The following is an 18079-nucleotide window of genomic DNA, read 5'->3' on the forward strand; positions in this document are numbered from 1 at the left end:
CAAGAACTCTTGTACATTGTTTTGAGAATGGTCATATCATGAGCTTATCTCATTGTAACTTGACTTGTTGATAGTGTGGATAAGTATTTTTCACTAGTTGAAGTTTTACCCCTATTAAGGTTTTCTCTAGGTCAAATTTGTTGTTGTAATCATTCTCATGCAATTTCTTCTTGTTGATTTTGTTTCTATGCTCTGTGATAATTATGAATGCAACACGTGTATATTAAGTAGACCTACAACTAACAAGAATGTTAAGTGTCATTTGTGAGAAGCCAAAGGAGAGAATTCATTGATGATAAGTTGCTTATCTCGCTAAGAGTATGAAACACAAGAATGGTTCCCTTCGAAAAGTGTCTCTCAACAAACTATTGGCTTCTTTTTACATCACATGCTATGACCATTTCTCTCTTTGGAAAGACAGGTTACAGCTATTAACAGTAATTTTTCCCTCATTGGGAAATTGTAAAATATCTTTAAAGAAGAGATTTAGATTACACTATAGATAAAGATAAGATAATTTTATTAATGTCCAACAAAAGACCACAACGTGGGTCTATGGGACTGGAAACTTACACCAAGAAGAAAGCAGACAAAAAGAGTACCAAACGGTGTCCAAAAAAGAACCAAGTAAAACAAAAGAAGAAGAAAGCAGGAGACATCACAGAAAAGAATAGGAATCTGTCCTCACAGGGGAAAAGTCCAACAACAACTGATCTGTGTGGCTACCAAAGGCCTTGAGATGAAGCTTAGTGCTACAAGAGGAGTGTCGCTAGTGAGGAGATCCCATGCAGGGTCTCACAGATCTAGAATGGCCCGTGTTAGGGAAATTGTATGGTCACTTCACACCGCGAGCCGGAGCTAAGGGCAAGAAGAAGGTCGTAATAAGCTGTACCTAGGTCTGACTCCTAGGAAATTATAGCTGTAAAGTATGGTCACGAAGCTGTAAGGACTCACGGAAATAGAGCGCAATGCAACACTAATCTGTGTACCTGAAAAAATCTAAGAGGGATCTGCAATCTCTAAACAGACAATAAAATCTCCCTCTAATCTCGTACTATAATGCTACATTTACTTGTTCTTATAAACAAATTTCAATTATTGCTAATATGTTTGTGAAAACTTTCGTTCATTTCAATTATAGTGATATACTAATCACCTCTAGGATGAACTTCATTTCATTTGAATATGGATTGCATTAAATTTGTAGGATTTCCTTGGAGAGTAAGCTGGCAAGAAATTCCTACCACTTATTTCTTCTCCCTAATAGCAGAAAGGTGCACTTTATTCATATTACCGTCCAGTGTAATTTCTAAGATGTCAAAAGTGAAATGGAAGGCCAACTTTTCAATTCGATAAGGTGAACATATAAATAAAGAAGGGTACAACTATTTTTATGTAACAGCACTAAAAAATAAAGCTTCAATGCCATTGGTTACAGATGCGCTTATTGCTGATTGGAATTATATTTCAAATGATTAATTACCAAGATAAATTTAAAGGCTATTTAACAGACCCACATCAGCTGTGTCTGTCATATAGATCTTTTTTCTGTATCTTATGAACAATCCAGTCTTGCATTGCTCTTGTCAAGAAAATTTGCAGTATCTTAAGAATCCACATAACTTGGCTATAATTCTGCATCAAGATGATTTTAAACTGACACTTCGGAAATTGCCACGTATATTCTGATCACATTATCATGTCATTGGAGTTACAAGTACAATGTTCAAATGGACAAGCGGTAGTAAAAATTCAGTATTATATTAAAATTAACTGTTTTAGCTCCAAACATGTAACTGTCATTGCCTTTACTAGTACAAAGACATGCCTCTGTTTTTTCTTACAGGTTGCATGATGACGCTGAATTTCTTAGTCTTGGGTTTTTCCTTGGACCTGATTCATGTCTGTCCCATTCCTCCCGCTCCATTGATTTCAACTTATTCTGTATAGCTGCAATTTTAGAACTCTTATTCATAATAGATGAGGATGTACAAGAAATCCTCGGATGGCTTTGTCTGCCACTTTGTTGAGATATCTCCTTGGAGGCAATATGTTCATCAATGAAACGAACAACCAAGGGGCGGCCCAGGGCCAGTTTACCATTCATTAATTCCTTGGCATTTTCAGCTTCCTGCATGAAGGATTTGATTCAAGCAAAAAAAACACATTATAGACTTAAAATAAGTATAGTAAACAAATAAATTGATCATACCAATTATCAAGGAGGGTTTGACTTGAAATTTACAAACATTACTACTTGCCTCCCTCGTACTGAACTCTATGAATGCAAATCCACGAGGCTCCCCCCTTTTGGGGCCATGTGTGTGCCACATGAACTCTTCACAACGGATTTTTCCAAAAGGAGAAAACATCTTAATAACATGATACCTGTTAGTCAATCAATCATTTCATTTAGTGCATACAAATTCAGTCCTTCCATTCACGACAATTTATATATGGAGAGTCAACTTCTAGCCAAAACTGGATAGCAAAGATTCGCATTTATTTATATTTAAAAATACAAAAATGTAGAAATACAGATTCCAGTACATACTCTGTTATACGGTGATCTAAATTACCAACATATAACCTGTTTTCACAATTTTCTTGTGCAAGCTGTTTTGGTTTCTGCACCTACACAGGGAGAAGTCCATGTTTTAAAAAAGGCTTTAAAATTAGACCTGAGATTTGACAATTACAGTCAAAAAAAGAGTAAGAAAGAACATACAAAAATCTGAATATAAGAAAATTTTGAGAGCTGTGAAACAATTATCCAGAATGCCATAATTACATAATGCAGATTAAGGAAGCACAGCATGGAAAAGCGAAATGCTAAAAAGTTCGTTTCATCTAGGGACTAGAAACTGCTTCAAGTAAACATCAGTATACACTAAGAAAATAGAGAATTATATTCTTAAGAGATTCTGAGGCAGGAATGGATAAAAGGGGAAGTGTATTAAACAATGGAGGATTGATGTTGAATATTTGGATCCCTTGATAATACAGCATTATAATTTAAACTTCACAATAAAGTAAAGAGGTATCATGATAGGAATCCTATGAAACTAGACATGGAGAACATTTAGTAGGCTGTAAGAAACTGACCAAATAAGGATAGTACTTAGAAACGGTTTTATCCACTAGCTCCAAACGAGTGTCACTGTCTAACATCCATGCTCTCTCGAGGAACAATAGAAGAATCTGTCATTGAAAAGATTAATGAAGTAGCTTGAGGTGACGTTGAATTGGTTTAATAAATTATACAATTCTGCACTAATTTAGGGCCCATATTTTCCACAAAAATTGACCCATAATTCTAATCATAGTTCTAAGAGTCAGCAAGACCTTGCAGGTTTTTTTGGTAGATAAGTTGCTCACCTACAACTCACAAGTCTATCAAAAAACTCAATGTAGTAGGGCAAAAACAATCATGAGAACCAAGAAATAAAGTCAGTACTTTTGAACCTTGCACTGGTAGAGAATCACTGATTTGACTCAATCCAAGCAAAGACATTTGGTTGGATAAAATTACTGAATATGTACGACTTGGAGATTGAGCCACTTGATGACTACCCAAAATCCAATTTAACATTCAGGAAGTTAGCACAATTGCAAATTATGTAGACTAACAAGAAGCTGGGTTCCTACATCAAGTTTGTTATAAACATCTTCTTGTATGAACATATGGGAACTATTTAAGTATGCAATAAGAGCAGAGTCTGTGTTGCATTCTTTTAGTTCACTTTGTTTGAGATCCATTCTTGATCAATGATAACAGATACTTGAATAAATAATGAAACCAATGCTCACCAAATCTAGGGTAACATGGGGATGGAGCTTAAGTTCCATGGGACAATAAGAGACTCAACCAATTTTCTGGGGATTGCTAGAGACCACCCATATTTCAACAGGCATTGATGGGCCAATATGGCCCTAAATATACAAGGAGTCCTACATTCAGCCATCAAGGCTGACCTCAAATGATTAAGAAACTTTGCAAGGCATCTGACCAGATCATCATGGTCTTGGGTACAGAAATCAATTCAAATTGCTTGTCTCATGAATTGTTCCTTCCTTTGCCTATAATATTGTTTATTAAGTGCACATTTCTCCTCATAGAGAATATGATAAACTTCATTTTATTTTTAGATCATATTCTTCCCACATGGTAGTAAGGAAGTCAATATGAGCATATAATCTTTACCATGTTAGTGCATGACTAGAAAGTTCCAAATATACAAAAATAATGGAACATGGTTGATCTTTATTTATATGATGTGTGCTAATATATGCCTCAAATTGGACAAGCCAACTCTCAATCATGTCCATAACCACCCAAATTCTTTTCCTTTTCTTTTACAAAGGATGGTGGTTGAATTGAGATTGCTTAAAATGGCCAAGCAGGGGCTCAAATCTCAATCTTTTTGGGGTTCTGCCCTTGGCAAGTAATGTCTCCAGTTGGACAACTCTAGGAAATGGAAGGTTTATCAAACATGTGCAAGACAAAACAATAACCAAATGACCAATATATATGCCAAACCCAAACAGATTAGCATTAACGCATTATTGTATATCTTTTTTATACTTCCAGCCAAAAAGTTCAAACCCTCATAACAACAGTATACATCCTAAATGCCATATAAATAGTAGATCTGAACTGTCTGTGTCAAATATATCAAATATAACTTCATATTCCTTGTTGACAATGACACTATAACTCTTCGATGTTTATATGAAACATTTACACTGAAATTATAACCAAACATGAAAGTAGAATTGGATACGAGTTGTTGGATAAATATTGACAGTAGCAATGAACATAGACACACTGTATCTCATTTTCATTTATAACAACAACATTGTAGAAATCTAAAAATGGTTTCTATCTAAAAGCTCAAGTGCAATCCTTGAATAGAATTTCTTTAAGTGAAGATGAAGGTTTCATCCCCAAATCCAACTTTATAAACCCAAAAGAATTGTGTCTTCCAGATCTCCAACACTAAGGGTTTTGAATTTTGATCCTTGAATGTTCTAATCTCCAAAATGAATGAAATAGAAATAGCAAAATCGAATGGTTTTCTCTGTGCACTGGCCTCTCTTCCATGGTTGTCTTTTCTGTGCCCTCCAATTTATTTTATTTTTAATGTAATTTACTTTTCCCTCTAAGCATTTAAAAATAATATTTATATAAAATTTTACCCAAGAGTCCCTTTTTAATTACATTTTGAATAAAATGTTGAAAATACTTTTTAAGCATTACACGAGGACCTAAATAATATTCAAGTGGCAAAATGTGAACATATGTTCTTAAGAGTATTATCAATTATTCATTTTGGGAAGAGAACATGACATTCCAATCGAGTACCTTGAGTAATCTTCAATGCAACTTCTAAGATGTCATTGAGTGATTCTAATTATCTTGTATGTTTTACTCGTCCATTCATCAAGATGGAATCTATCTTTCCTTATGTACTACAATAAAGAGAGTATATGCGAATGAATTCAACTCTTATTTTCTCTTATGGACAAGAACTATGCTTATAATCAGATGACATATTTCTGGATGCTTTCTCAAGTGCTTGAGATAGGGTACTGTTTGTAGAGAGTAAAGTAAAAATGAATCAAAACACATGGAAAGAGGCATGAATTCAAATTTCAAGTACTTACAGTAGATAAATCGAATGTGGCCAAACTCCAAAATACTGAGTTATGCTTGTGTTCTTGCAGCCTCAAGTAGGCCAAGAACATATCAACAATATTCTCACTGACAGTCACAAATGTTGTAGATCATGCAGCTAAAAATCTTCCCATCTCATGAAGACTCTTGCCTAAGGTTGGATATTTCCCAGTTCACCAAGAATTAATTCTGGGAAGCCTTTACAAGACCCGGGTGGACCTATTTATGTCAAGGAATGAGCAAATATGTTCTTGAAAAGTCTCCTACCAAAAAAGAACCAATTCAATTTCCTTTGAATGCTCCAATCTGCTATTTTATCTCTATCATCGATGATGTTTAGACATGAGGTTTGCAATATAGTAATAAGGTATATTGGTTGTCTAATAAAGTAACTTACGACGATGTAGGTAACCATCAATGTCTAATGTAAGTTGATTATTACACAATGTATGTTACCATATATGTCTAATGTGAGCTAATAAACTTCCTTGATCAATAATAAGTGCACATGCATTCCAAGGTTTGCTTCATAGAATACTCTCTTATGTTTCTTGCCTTCACTCTTCAAGCACTTAATAGTTAATACCAAAGCTTTCCATATATCTTTCAAGTTCGATTGCAACCATTCAAATTAGTTTGAATCAGTTGCGGGAGCAAAGCAGTGCACAGCAACAGAACATGAGAAGTTTGGGCAGAGAAGCAGGGTGCAGAAGGTCGGCACTAGGGCACAGCAGAAATTGTGGCATGGGGTTGCCTAGGGCATACCAAAGACAGCATAAAATCACCTAGGTTTGACAGTTACCTTATAAACTCTAAAATTTCCACTTCCAGATCTGGCAGCCAGCCAAAGCATCAAAGACATAGAGAGATAAATGCACAAAAAGGAAATTTTCATCATTTTTTGAGAATTTGAAATTGATTTTTCGCAAATAATTTATGTTTCTGAAGGATATTTTAGTTGTATGTCAATTCGATTCATTTAAAATTTCTACATCAAAATACATTCTTAAAATTGAGGAATTCACGGTCAAAACCTTTGTTCATCATGCACAACGTTCAAAACCTAGTTCACTAAATGGACAAAATTTTAATGCTTGGAGTCATGAGATACTCATTATTGCTCAGTATTGGCATTGTAACCAGACAAAAATTCAAAACAGAAACCAAAACTGTAACAATTTTTTATGATTTTAATAAATGTCACAGATAAAGGCCTTTAAACTGTTAGAATTGTCTATATATTATGGCTCAGTCCCAAAAGTCCAGAGTGCCACCCTCACTAGCAAACTTTGGAAAAGTTTAAAAGGAATAAGTATCAAACCTCAGAAAGAAAATTGTGTATTATATCTTCAACACAAAAAAAACCCACAAACTTGAGTGGGTAGGTTCTTGTCAGAGTAACTTCTTATGCTGAGAGACCTCAGAGATTAACTCTCCAACATCGACAAAAAAGTGGATGAAGAACATATTTTTGAACTAGTCCTCAATAGCCTGCTACCATCCTTAAATCATCTATCATCTTCTTTTGAACACTTTGTGGAGTATGCATTTGCTTCTAGAGATTCAAACTCGCACACATATCAAACCTTAGAGATGGTAGGGTGCTATGTCTTGACAATTTGTTCCTTTTCCACAAAGTTGAGTGAAGGTGGGTTCCTATCATAGTCATTTCATAGGTTGTACCCAGGCAAATACCTCTCTACCATCAACAAAATGGTGGAAGGAAATAATATGATTGCTTTAGCCATCAGTGCCCTGCCACCTTGCTTTGGTAATCTGTGACTCCTTTAAACTCTTGTGAACATTGCATTTTCTTGCAATGAGCCAAACTCTCATATTTGAAATAGTCAAAATTCACTACAAAATGAATACAAATAGGGATAGATAAGAGAATCTGATTTCGAAAAACACAAAGTCAAATGTTAAAAATATTTAAAAGTCAGCCATGCCACAAAAGAGTGTTAGAAATGACAATGTGACCTATTGCACAAGTTGCCAAAGCGTAAAGGTAATGTGGCAACAACTGAGCCGTAAGGAAGGTATGCATCCAGGGTGTCTTGCTGACACAATGAGATGCAAACAAATTGATGGGTTTTTAGTCTAGCACATCTCGTTATTTCACCAGTCAGAAGACTTGTATGTCAAAGTTATTGTTGATTCTACTGAAACAAATTTTATGTTGTTGTGTGACACTAAATCATATGTAGTGGATAGAATATCGGTGGACATCTTAACATGTTCAGATTGTATGCTATCGGGAGTCATGTGTTGCTTTAGTTTAAACTAACTAATAGTTAGTTGTGCCTCCGTAGAGTCATGACTCTACGGAGCATGACCCTTTGCATATCTATATAGACAAAGTTAAGATCAATGGGAATGTCATCAATCCAAGGCATCACAGACCCAGCGATCTGCACATTAACTTTGCAAAATATATTCTCAGCATTCTCCTCTTTGATTTGATTTAAAAGACCATCACCATATTCATTCTACAGTCTGTGTTATCAGCGATATACATTGAAGGATATCCTGCATCTCAGCAACTAGAGATCATTCATCATTTGAAGAACAAATCTGCACTACAGTTATTCAAGTAAGAATATATATTGTTATTCATATCTACTGCAATAGTTTTATCTATCAGAGATCACTAAAGCTAACATGGTATTAGAGCCATTCTGATAAGAAAATCTATTACTAAGAATTAAAATCTAAAGTCACAGATTTATAGAAGTTAAATTATATTCTTAAATCAAAATGGTGAATCATGTAAGGCTAGAAGATAGGCTTGAGGGTGCATCAAATTTTTCATCATGGAAAATTCAAGTCATGATAATATTAAGAGAAATGAAATTAGAGGAGTCTATCGAAACAAATATATCTATCCCTGAAAATGATCCAGAGAAAGTAACATGGAAAAGACACAATAACAAAGCAATGAAAATTATAATAGATTCTGTAAAATAACATAATCTTCCATGCATATCCAGTTTGAAGACTGCATTTGAGATGTTCTCTACTGTAACAAATACATTTGAAATCAACAATACTAGTAGATTATTAACCCTAAAACAAAATCTACTATATATAAAGATGAAAAATGGAGAATCTATTACGTCCTACTTTCTAAGGATTTCTGAATTAAAAGATCAACTTGCAACAATGGAAAATCGAGTTGATGACAAAGAACTAAGCATGATAGCACTAAGAGGTCTTCCTCTATCTTGGGAAACATTCATTCGAGGTTTAAGCTCTCGACCCAAACTTCCTAAATTTGATTTACTAAAAAATGAATGCACAAAAGAAGAATCAAGATTAGTCTCAAGAGGACTAAGTATAAATCAAAAGGGAGACATTCAAGCACTTCATGTAAATTCAAACAAGAAAAGAAAATTCAAACATAATAGAAGGGAAACTGACAAACATTTAAAAAACATGATTGGTCCAAAGTTAGATGTTCCAAATGTGATAAAATTGGTCACTCCCATAACTTCTACCCTGAAAAGAAAAAAATTCAAGCAACCTTAGCAAAAATCAAAGGAGAGGAACTAAAGAAAGAAGAAAAAGAAAACTATGCTTTTTACTTAGCCCTTTCAAGTGAATTAAACTCAAACAACAACACTTGGATCATAGATAGTGGAGCATCTCGGCACATCACCGGTTTTAAAGACAAATTTGAGACTTTCTCAGAACACTCGTTAGAAGAAGTTACCATAGGAGATAACTCTACTCATCCTATCAAAGGCATTGGTTCCTGTTCAATTTACCTAAATTTAGGAATTACTCTCCAACTCAAAAATGTTTTATATGTAACTAGAATAAAAAGAAACCTAGTCTCTATTTCTGGTCTTGCTGATCAAGGATTCAGAATCACTTTCCAAGAGGACAAAGTTCTATCTTGGCCAAAGAACTCTAATATCAAGAAAGCCATTTCCATCGGATTTAGAGATGGAAGTCTATATAAACTTTGTAATAATCAAAATCTAGCTCTTAGTCATGAAACATCAAATTCAACCGAAATTTGGCATAGGAGGTTAGGTCACCTTCACTATCATGCCTTATCATCCATAGGAAAGATTGTAAAAGGTTTACTTAGTCTCAAAACTGATCACTTAAGTATTTGAAAAGGATGTGTTTTAAGCAAAAACACTAAGCAACCATTTTCTAAAAGTGTTCACAAATCAAAATCCATTCTTAAACTGATTCACACTAACCTTTGCGGTCCTATGTTTGTACCTTCTCTTAACGGATGCCTTTTTTATGTAATTTTTATTGATGATTACTCTAGAAGAACTTGGATCTACTTTCTGAAACAGAAAGAATCAGCTGAAGTATTATCAAAATTCAAAGAGTTCGAAGCCCTAGTTGAAAATCAGTCAGGATAGAAAATAAAAACACTAAGGTCAGACAATGGAGGTGAATACATCTCTGAAATTTTAAAAAACTTTTGCATTGCTGTTGGGATTAAGAGGGAGTTTTTTGTACTATATAATCCTCAACAGAATGGAATTGTTGAACGTAAAAATAGATCAATTTTTGAATCAGCCAGAGTAATGATGCACGATCAAAACCTTCATACTTCCTTTTAGGCTGAAGCATCTAACACTGTAGTCTACATTCAAAACAGATGTCCACACTCAGTATTAGAGAACACCACTCCTAAAGAAATATTTACGGGCATTAAACCAGATCTAAATCATCTAAGAATATTTGGATGTCTTGTTTATATCCACATTCCTAAAGAGAAAAGAACAAAACGAGAACCATCCGGAAAGAAGGGAATACTCATTGGATATAGTGAAACAACAAAAGGCTACAGGGTCTTCATTCTAGGTCAAAGAACAATTGAGATTAGTAGAGATGTGAAATTCGAAGAAGATATCGCCTTTAATATTTCTAGAAACAGTGATGAATCTATTACTAAATCTATTCTTGAAGTAGATGAAAATCACCAAGCAGAAATTGAGAGGGAGAATGATATTGAACCATCTTCTACCACTACATCTAATCATGAAGATTCTAAAAATGTCAACAACAAAAAGAGGCCACTTTGGGCCAGGAAAATGATAGAAGAAAATCAAAAGAACGAGAAATCAATCATGTTATGTTGCATTATTAACTGAACTTATAAAAACTGAACCTTCAAATGTTAAAGAAGCACTTTCAAATCAGTCTTGGAAAGAAGCAATGGTTGAAGAATATAACTCCATACTAAAAAATGATGTATTGGATGTTGTACCAAGACCTAAAAACAAATTAGTTGTTTCTTCTAAATGGTTGTTTAAAATTAAGCATGCATCTGATGGCAACATTGAAAAGTACAAAGCTAGATTTGTAACACGAGGTTTCTCACAGAAAGAAGGTATTGATTATCAAGAAACATTTGCACTAGCTGCTAGATATACTTCAGTTAGAACAATCTTGGTAGCATCCAAGGGATGGAAGGTTCATCAAATGGATGTCAAAACAGCATTCCTAAATGGCAAAATTGAAGAAGTCTATATCAAGCAACCAGAAGGATTCAACACTCATGACAGCAAAACTCATGTTTGTAGATTAAAGAAAGCTCTATATGGTCTCAAACAGGCTCCCAGAGCATATGAAGTTAGGATATTCTAAAAATGAAGCTGATCCGACCTTATACTTCAAAATAAATGGTGATGATATGATTACTCTTGTGTTATATGTTGATGATTTGTTAATCACAGGTGAAGAACATCTTATAAAGAAATGCAAACAAGACCTCACAACAAAGTTTGAAATGAAGGATTTAAGTCTTCTTCACTACTTTCTTGGATTGGAAGTCTGGCAACAGGATAACTACATTTTTCTGAATCAAGGAGAATATACAGTCGACATTTTAACAAAATTTGGAATGATGGAATGTAAATCAGCTTCTACTCCTATGGAAGTCAATCTACACAAGTTGAAGGATGATATGATCAAATCAAAAGCTACAGATTCTACTTACTACAGGCAGATTAATAAAATCTTTAATGTATTTGGTGAATACTCGTCCCGACATATGTTATACTAACACCTTGAATCAATTTATGTGCGCACCAAAGAAGATACATCTACATGCAACTAAATATCTAAAGGGTACTATTGGCATGGGAATCAAATATGATAAAGTCAAAATCAAACTTAATGGATATTTTGATTCCGATTGGGCAGGCAGTCCTACTGGATGTAAGAGCACTTCTAGATGTTGCTTTAGCCTAGGATCTAGTATGGTTTCTTGGTTCAGCAGAAAACAGTCTTCAATTGCATTAAATTCTACCGAAGCAGAATAAATTGCATCTTCCTTGGGTGCTAGAGAAGTAGTATGGGTACAGAAGTTGTTAGTAGATTTGTTCAAAAGACCTTTAAAGCCCACTATGATTCATTGTGATAATCAAAGTTGCATCAAGCTTTCAACTAATCCAATTTTTCACAATCGTTCCAAACATATTGAAATTCCTTACCACTACATTAGAGATATGGTGGATCGAGGAATCATTCAACTGGAGTACATCACTACTAATGAGCAAATAGCAGATATCTTTACTAAGCCTCTTGCTAAAGTGAAGTTGAAATACTTCAGAGAAAAACTTGGTATGATTAAATTGTAATATTGAATATTGAATTTAAGTTTTTAATTCATTTAAGTTTATGCTTCTATTGTTGTTTAGTCCCATCAGATATTTAATGAAAGTTGACGATCTTTCATGGACATATATATTCAGAAGGTAATCATTTGTAAGGTGACAATCTTGCAAATGATAGGCCCGTTATCATGGACATCTCTAGATATTGTTTTGGACAATTAGAGATCATAGATAACGAATCCATTATGTTATCATGAACATCTCTATATATTGTTTCGGACAATTAGAGATCATGGATAACGTATTCATTATGATTACTCTAGATATTGTTTTGAACAATTAGAGATCATAATATATGTTATGATAGTGTTCATAGCATGGTGATTTTAATTATTTGACTAATCACTATTTCAGAGTGTTAAGATCAGATAAAGTGTTCAGATATTCTATTCTCAAATCTAAAGGTGTATTACTTCTCCCTTGCTAAGAGGGAGTGTTAATGTTTAGCATCAGTAGAAGTAATGATGTTATGAAAATTCTGTTTATTAAGACATGCAAATCTGTAACATGTTCTTCTGATAATATTTATTGATGTTACTTATATATATATGTTTGAATGATTGTCTTAACATATATTATCAGCAGGCAGTATTATATTTAGATTATCGGCAGACATCTTAACATGTTCAGATTATATGCCATCGGGAGTCATGTGTTGATTTAGTTTAAACTAACTATTAATTAGTTGTGTCTCCGTAGAGGCATGACCCTTGGCATATCTATACAAACAAAGTGCAGATCGATGGGAATGTCATCAATCCAAGGCATCACAGACCCAGGGATCTGCACAATAAACCTTGCAGAATATATTCTCAGCATTCTCCTCTTCGATTTGATTTAGAAGACCATCACCATATTCATTCTACAGTCTGTTATCAGCGATATACATTGAAGGATATCCTGCATCTCAGCAACTAGAGATCATTCATCATTTGAAGAACAAATCTGCACTGCAGTTATTCAAGTAAGAATATCTATTGTTATTCATATCTACTGTAATAGTTTTATCTATCAGAGATCACTAAAACTAGCACAGGTAACTAAATGAGAATATATAATAATAATGATAATATAGCTTAATTAAGAGTTAAGGGAGTCACATGCTGACTACTCATAACCATATGCATATGCTCAGATCAAGAGCATAGTGTGCCCCCCGACTTTAAAGAAGCGTTATCCTAAATACTGATCAAGTTTGGATGCTTCTGAATGAACTTTCATCCTCCCATGTGGCATCTTCAACTATGAAATTATTCCACTAAATAAAATAGTTCATGAGTGTTTTAGCCCTCAACTTGTTTGCGCATGTCTAAAGTATGAACTCTAGTTCCGATATGGTTCTTGCTTCAGTTAGCTCTTATAATATTGTAAGCATAAGGATATTATTTGTCTATTGCTTTAGGACATTTGTTTATAACTTTGTAAGGCTACAATCTCAAGAAGACTTAATACCCAACTTTAAAACTCATTTAACTATGGTGTTGGCTAGCCTATTGCTTCATTCAATTTTGTGCCATGGTCAAATTCTTCTTGAGTCCTGAAAGTACCTGTTGTTGATGATGCATGCAGTCCTCTATAGCCAGAGCTCTTGGTGTCACCCTCAATGATCATGTGATGGATAGAGGATGGTATCCATACAATGCCATCGGTGGGGAGATTTTTCAAGGACACAAAAGGAAGTGTTATACTACCATTCTAGTGGTAATTAATCTGCCTATTGAAACTAATTGTTTGAAATGATAGTTACCCTTCCAAACAATTAATTCACAACCTCAGTTTGCTTATCAGATTGAGGATGGTATGAAGATCTATGAGCCAATCGAATACTCAAACAAGGGAATAAATCTCTCCAACAGTTACTCATAAAGATAGCTTGTGTACCATGTAGCTTTTGTATGTTCTCCAGAATACTTTTGCCAATATACTTGCTATAAAATGATGAGATAATAATATAAAATACGTTTATCTAGTGAGACAATTCTCCACTATTATGATTACATTTTTACCTTTAGATCTTAGTAGCCCTGTGCTGAGATCGATGAAGAACTCTTCCAAACACTGATTAGAAATAACTAAGGGCTGCAAATGACAGTTTTTTTAATTATCTTAACTTTATTTCATTCACCAACAAAACATTTTACTACAGCCTTTTGAACATCCCCTTTTAGCCCTTCACAAAAGACATCTTTCTTGATTTGATGATATGTCATCACAAATTCTAAATAGTCACCATCTAAAGAACCATGAAGTTATATGAGGATTTTTTGTTTCAGAGTATAGCTCTTGCAATGGCATATTCATTCTTTATATCTCCAAAAGCTGCTCAGTCTAAGATTTCTTATAAAGCTGGATAAAAGTAGTTAATTGATAGACTTCTAATGAAAACAATTGGGCCACAAATCCATCAAGTCCTTCCCTAATAATCTTTGGCATTTGATGAGAGCTTACCACCATTGGAGACTAAACACACAACCCTCTTAGCTCCACTATCTTTCTTATTGAGTGAAATATCATGATAGCTCCTGGAAGATCATCTCAGCTATTGTCAAAGTAGAAAAACATTGCACTCCTAAAACAAGTCACAATATCTACAACACCTATTGAGAAAGAAAACATTGCATAAACAAGATTATAATCTCCCATAATAGATAATTTCATCTCAATTTTTGATGAAGCAAAAAGAAATTGCACTCCTAAAACAAGTGACAATATCTGCTACACCCATTGAGGTAGAAAACATGGCAAAATCAAGATTATAATCTCTCATGGATAGGTTTTTGTTGTGGCATTTCCCCAAACATCTTGTCTCCAATAAGTGATGGTAAGTGTCCAGCATATCTATTACAAGCTAGGGCTGTCGTTGCACCAAAAGATCAACCCAGTAGACTTATAGAACAAGAGGCGGATAAGCCATGTCACGAATCCCAAATGATAACGTTGGTGGTTAGTCCAACAAACCCCCCCTCAACGTTAGTTGAACAGATTCGAACTAGTGAGCAAGTTCTGATACCACTTGTTACAAGCTAGGGTTTCCATTGCACCAAAAGATCGACTTGTTAATGCCCAATACAACCACTAAATTTATAGAACAAGAGGTGGTTAAGCCATGTCACGAAACCCAAAGGGGAACATTGCTGATTAGTCCAACAATATTCTCTCGAGATTCTTGACATTGTTTAACAACCTCCTGTGATATCCTTAATTGGGATGGTAGCGGTTTAGGGATAAATGCATCTTTTGGGAAAAACAACCAGCTCAACTCTCTACAAGTGGTATTAGAGTGGGGTTGTAGGTTCAAATCCCCCCGAGTAACGCTAAGGGAGAGGTTGATCATAAGTGTCCAGCATACCGCCTCGGGATTCATGACATGGTCTAATAGCCTCTTGTGAAATCCTTAACTGGGATGGTAGTGGTTTTCGGGATAGATGCATCTTTTGGGAGAAATGGCCTACTCTACTCCATATAATAAGGATCTGGAATTGAAGAGTTGGATGTATAAAATAATTCAGACAAATAGCCAACTTTTTTTAATGAAATTATGAGTGGTTTCTAAGTTTATTGATATTGTTACTCTTACTTTCTTAGTAAAGCCTGCTACATTGAGAGGTTATGGAGCACTGCAGCTTGAAAATGCATGATGAGAAATGATTGGTTGGGGATCTTGAAATTCCTCATTTGATTCATTGTCATTCTCTGATGTTGGTTCCTTCAATTTCCTCACTTGGACCTTCAATTTTGAATAATTTGTTCAACTACATTTATGTCCTTGACTTTATTTTCTATCACAACTGAAACATAATCTTTCGCTCTTTTCTCCTCAATTTGTTGTGGCATCAATCTAGTAGGGTGAGGGAGTGTTGTTGCCGACAAGTCCTCTCTTATTCCAAAAACCCCTTATCTTCTAGGAATTAGATGCTTCTCTAACTTGCACACTAAGATACAAGACTCGTGTGTACCTCATGTTGGATGTCATCTTTGAGACCACACAGATAAGTTATTGTATCCACTCTCAAGGATACACTTTGGAATTGTTCAATTTAATCCCTTAATGATCTTAGTTTTTGAAGTTTAGCTAGCTGGCTGAAGAAGTTGTTGCTCACAATAAAGCTACACTGTGATTGTAGCTCCTCTATAGATATTAGAGACTAACCATGAGATAGTGAGACCATTTTTCAAATTGTTGTGTACATTACCATATATACCAAATTAAATGCTCGAGTTCTCGATATAAGGAAACCCTGTCAGCTTTCATACACTTTGGATTTGATGCACATAAAAATTCCATTTGATTTATCCAAGTTAGTGGATCCTACAAATCAAACTTGTACATATTCAAGTTCCTAAATATTCAAGTTCCTAGACCCCATATAGGTATTAGTGCTTGGATCAAAATCAACTAACCTAGATGATCCATAGACATCCACTTCTGATACTTCTATATAAGCATTTGACATGCTCTGCATTTAGCATTTCAAGTTTCTTCTGTCCTGTCATATAATTATTGAAATTGCGGGCATTTCCACCTACAAGAGCTTGTTCTACTTTGAACTTCTGTTTCAAGCTATCTTTGAACTTCTAATTGGCTTCAATGTTCCTTATGCTACTAATACTTTTAAATTTTCTCCCCTACAGAAACAAGGAACAATATAGTCTTCATTTGATAGACAGAGTAAAACAACTGAAAAAGTCCCAATTAGGAGGAAATGAGTCCTTCAGTGAGGACTTTTATTCTTTCTTGTAGAATCACACTAGTCCGCATCCTGCAATCTCCCGTGAAGCCTTCAAAGTGTTTCAGCATATAAATGGTGAGCCAGTGTCAGAAATTGCAAAACCTACTAAAGCGCAATGGAAACATACATTTTGCCCAGAACACCAGACAAGTTTCTAGAAAACATAAGATTAATAAAAAGTCACATAAAAGGAATCAAATCCTCGACAAAAAGCAAAAATTTAAAGATTGAGGAAGACAATGGTAGAAAGACAGAAAATTATGAAGATCACTCACAAGCGGCCTCTTCTGTAGAATTTTCGAACTCATCATGTGCCACTTCAGTTGTCCACAAATCTGAAAGTTGACATGGGCATCATTAACAGTAAAACTTTGGCGGCACCGATCGACAAAAGACTCGAAACACTACCCTGTTTTACCGGTGGCCAAACAGAAAAACTAATACGCGTGTTTTTAAATCGGTAAACTGCAAAGATTATGAAGGAAAAAACGTAGGCGTCCCCTTCGTAAGACCTAGTTTGCTGTTTAGACGTTTCCCATTTTGGCTTTTTGTTTGAAGCCGGCTGAACCCGACGCAAAATGATGTCATAAAAAAACACGCCTTCACATGCATGGGCATCTATCGGCTTTAGGTTCAACGATGATGTCTACACTTTTCGGTTAAACAGAAGATTAACGGATCTAAATGGATGAGGTTGAGATTGCTGAAAAGAAAAGAAAACAATTAAGTGAAAAATGCATGAAATTAACTAAGCAGTTTTGAAGAAAGAGTCGTAATAGATTGAGTTTAATTGTGTACTTTCGAATGCCAATGGCTAAACAAGAAAGGAAAAGCCCTCACAAGTCAAATCTTGTGGTGTTTATGTTATAATACTCAAATTCTCTAATACAATCATCCTATTATGAACCATGTTTGTTTTATTTTTAAGACAACTTAGAGAAATAGAATATGGCATGGAATTAATCATTTAGTTTTGAAGGAATTAATTTTAACTACAACATTAAAACTCTAATCATGTGTTG

The 18079-nt window shown here is 34.6% G+C and overlaps 1 protein-coding gene across 5 annotated transcripts; it reads right to left on the reverse strand.

Moving 5' to 3' along the window:
• Positions 1-1663: 1663 nt before the first annotated feature.
• LOC149577112 (uncharacterized) lies at positions 1664-17708 on the reverse strand. 5 transcript variants are annotated; one of them, XM_089822197.1, is made up of 5 exons: positions 17333-17690; positions 3106-3201; positions 2555-2634; positions 2250-2388; positions 1664-2131 (listed from the first exon to the last, which is right to left on the reverse strand). In XM_089822197.1, the coding sequence occupies exons 1-5, from the start codon at positions 17366-17368 to the stop codon at positions 1841-1843; spliced, it is 642 nt and encodes a 213-aa protein (XP_089678323.1). In that variant the 5' UTR covers positions 17369-17690; the 3' UTR covers positions 1664-1840. The 5 variants fall into 5 exon arrangements, with proteins under 5 accessions (XP_089678323.1, XP_089678338.1, XP_089678329.1 ...); XM_089822212.1 differs by having other exon boundaries at positions 1664-2127; positions 2258-2388; positions 17333-17688; XM_089822203.1 differs by having other exon boundaries at positions 2262-2388; positions 17333-17677.
• Positions 17709-18079: the final 371 nt, after the last annotated feature.

Source organism: Cupressus sempervirens, chromosome 1 (assembly GCF_028749045.1).
Source record: "Cupressus sempervirens isolate cs-2001-9-10 chromosome 1, ASM2874904v1, whole genome shotgun sequence".
Classification (NCBI taxonomy): domain Eukaryota; kingdom Viridiplantae; phylum Streptophyta; class Pinopsida; order Cupressales; family Cupressaceae; genus Cupressus; species Cupressus sempervirens.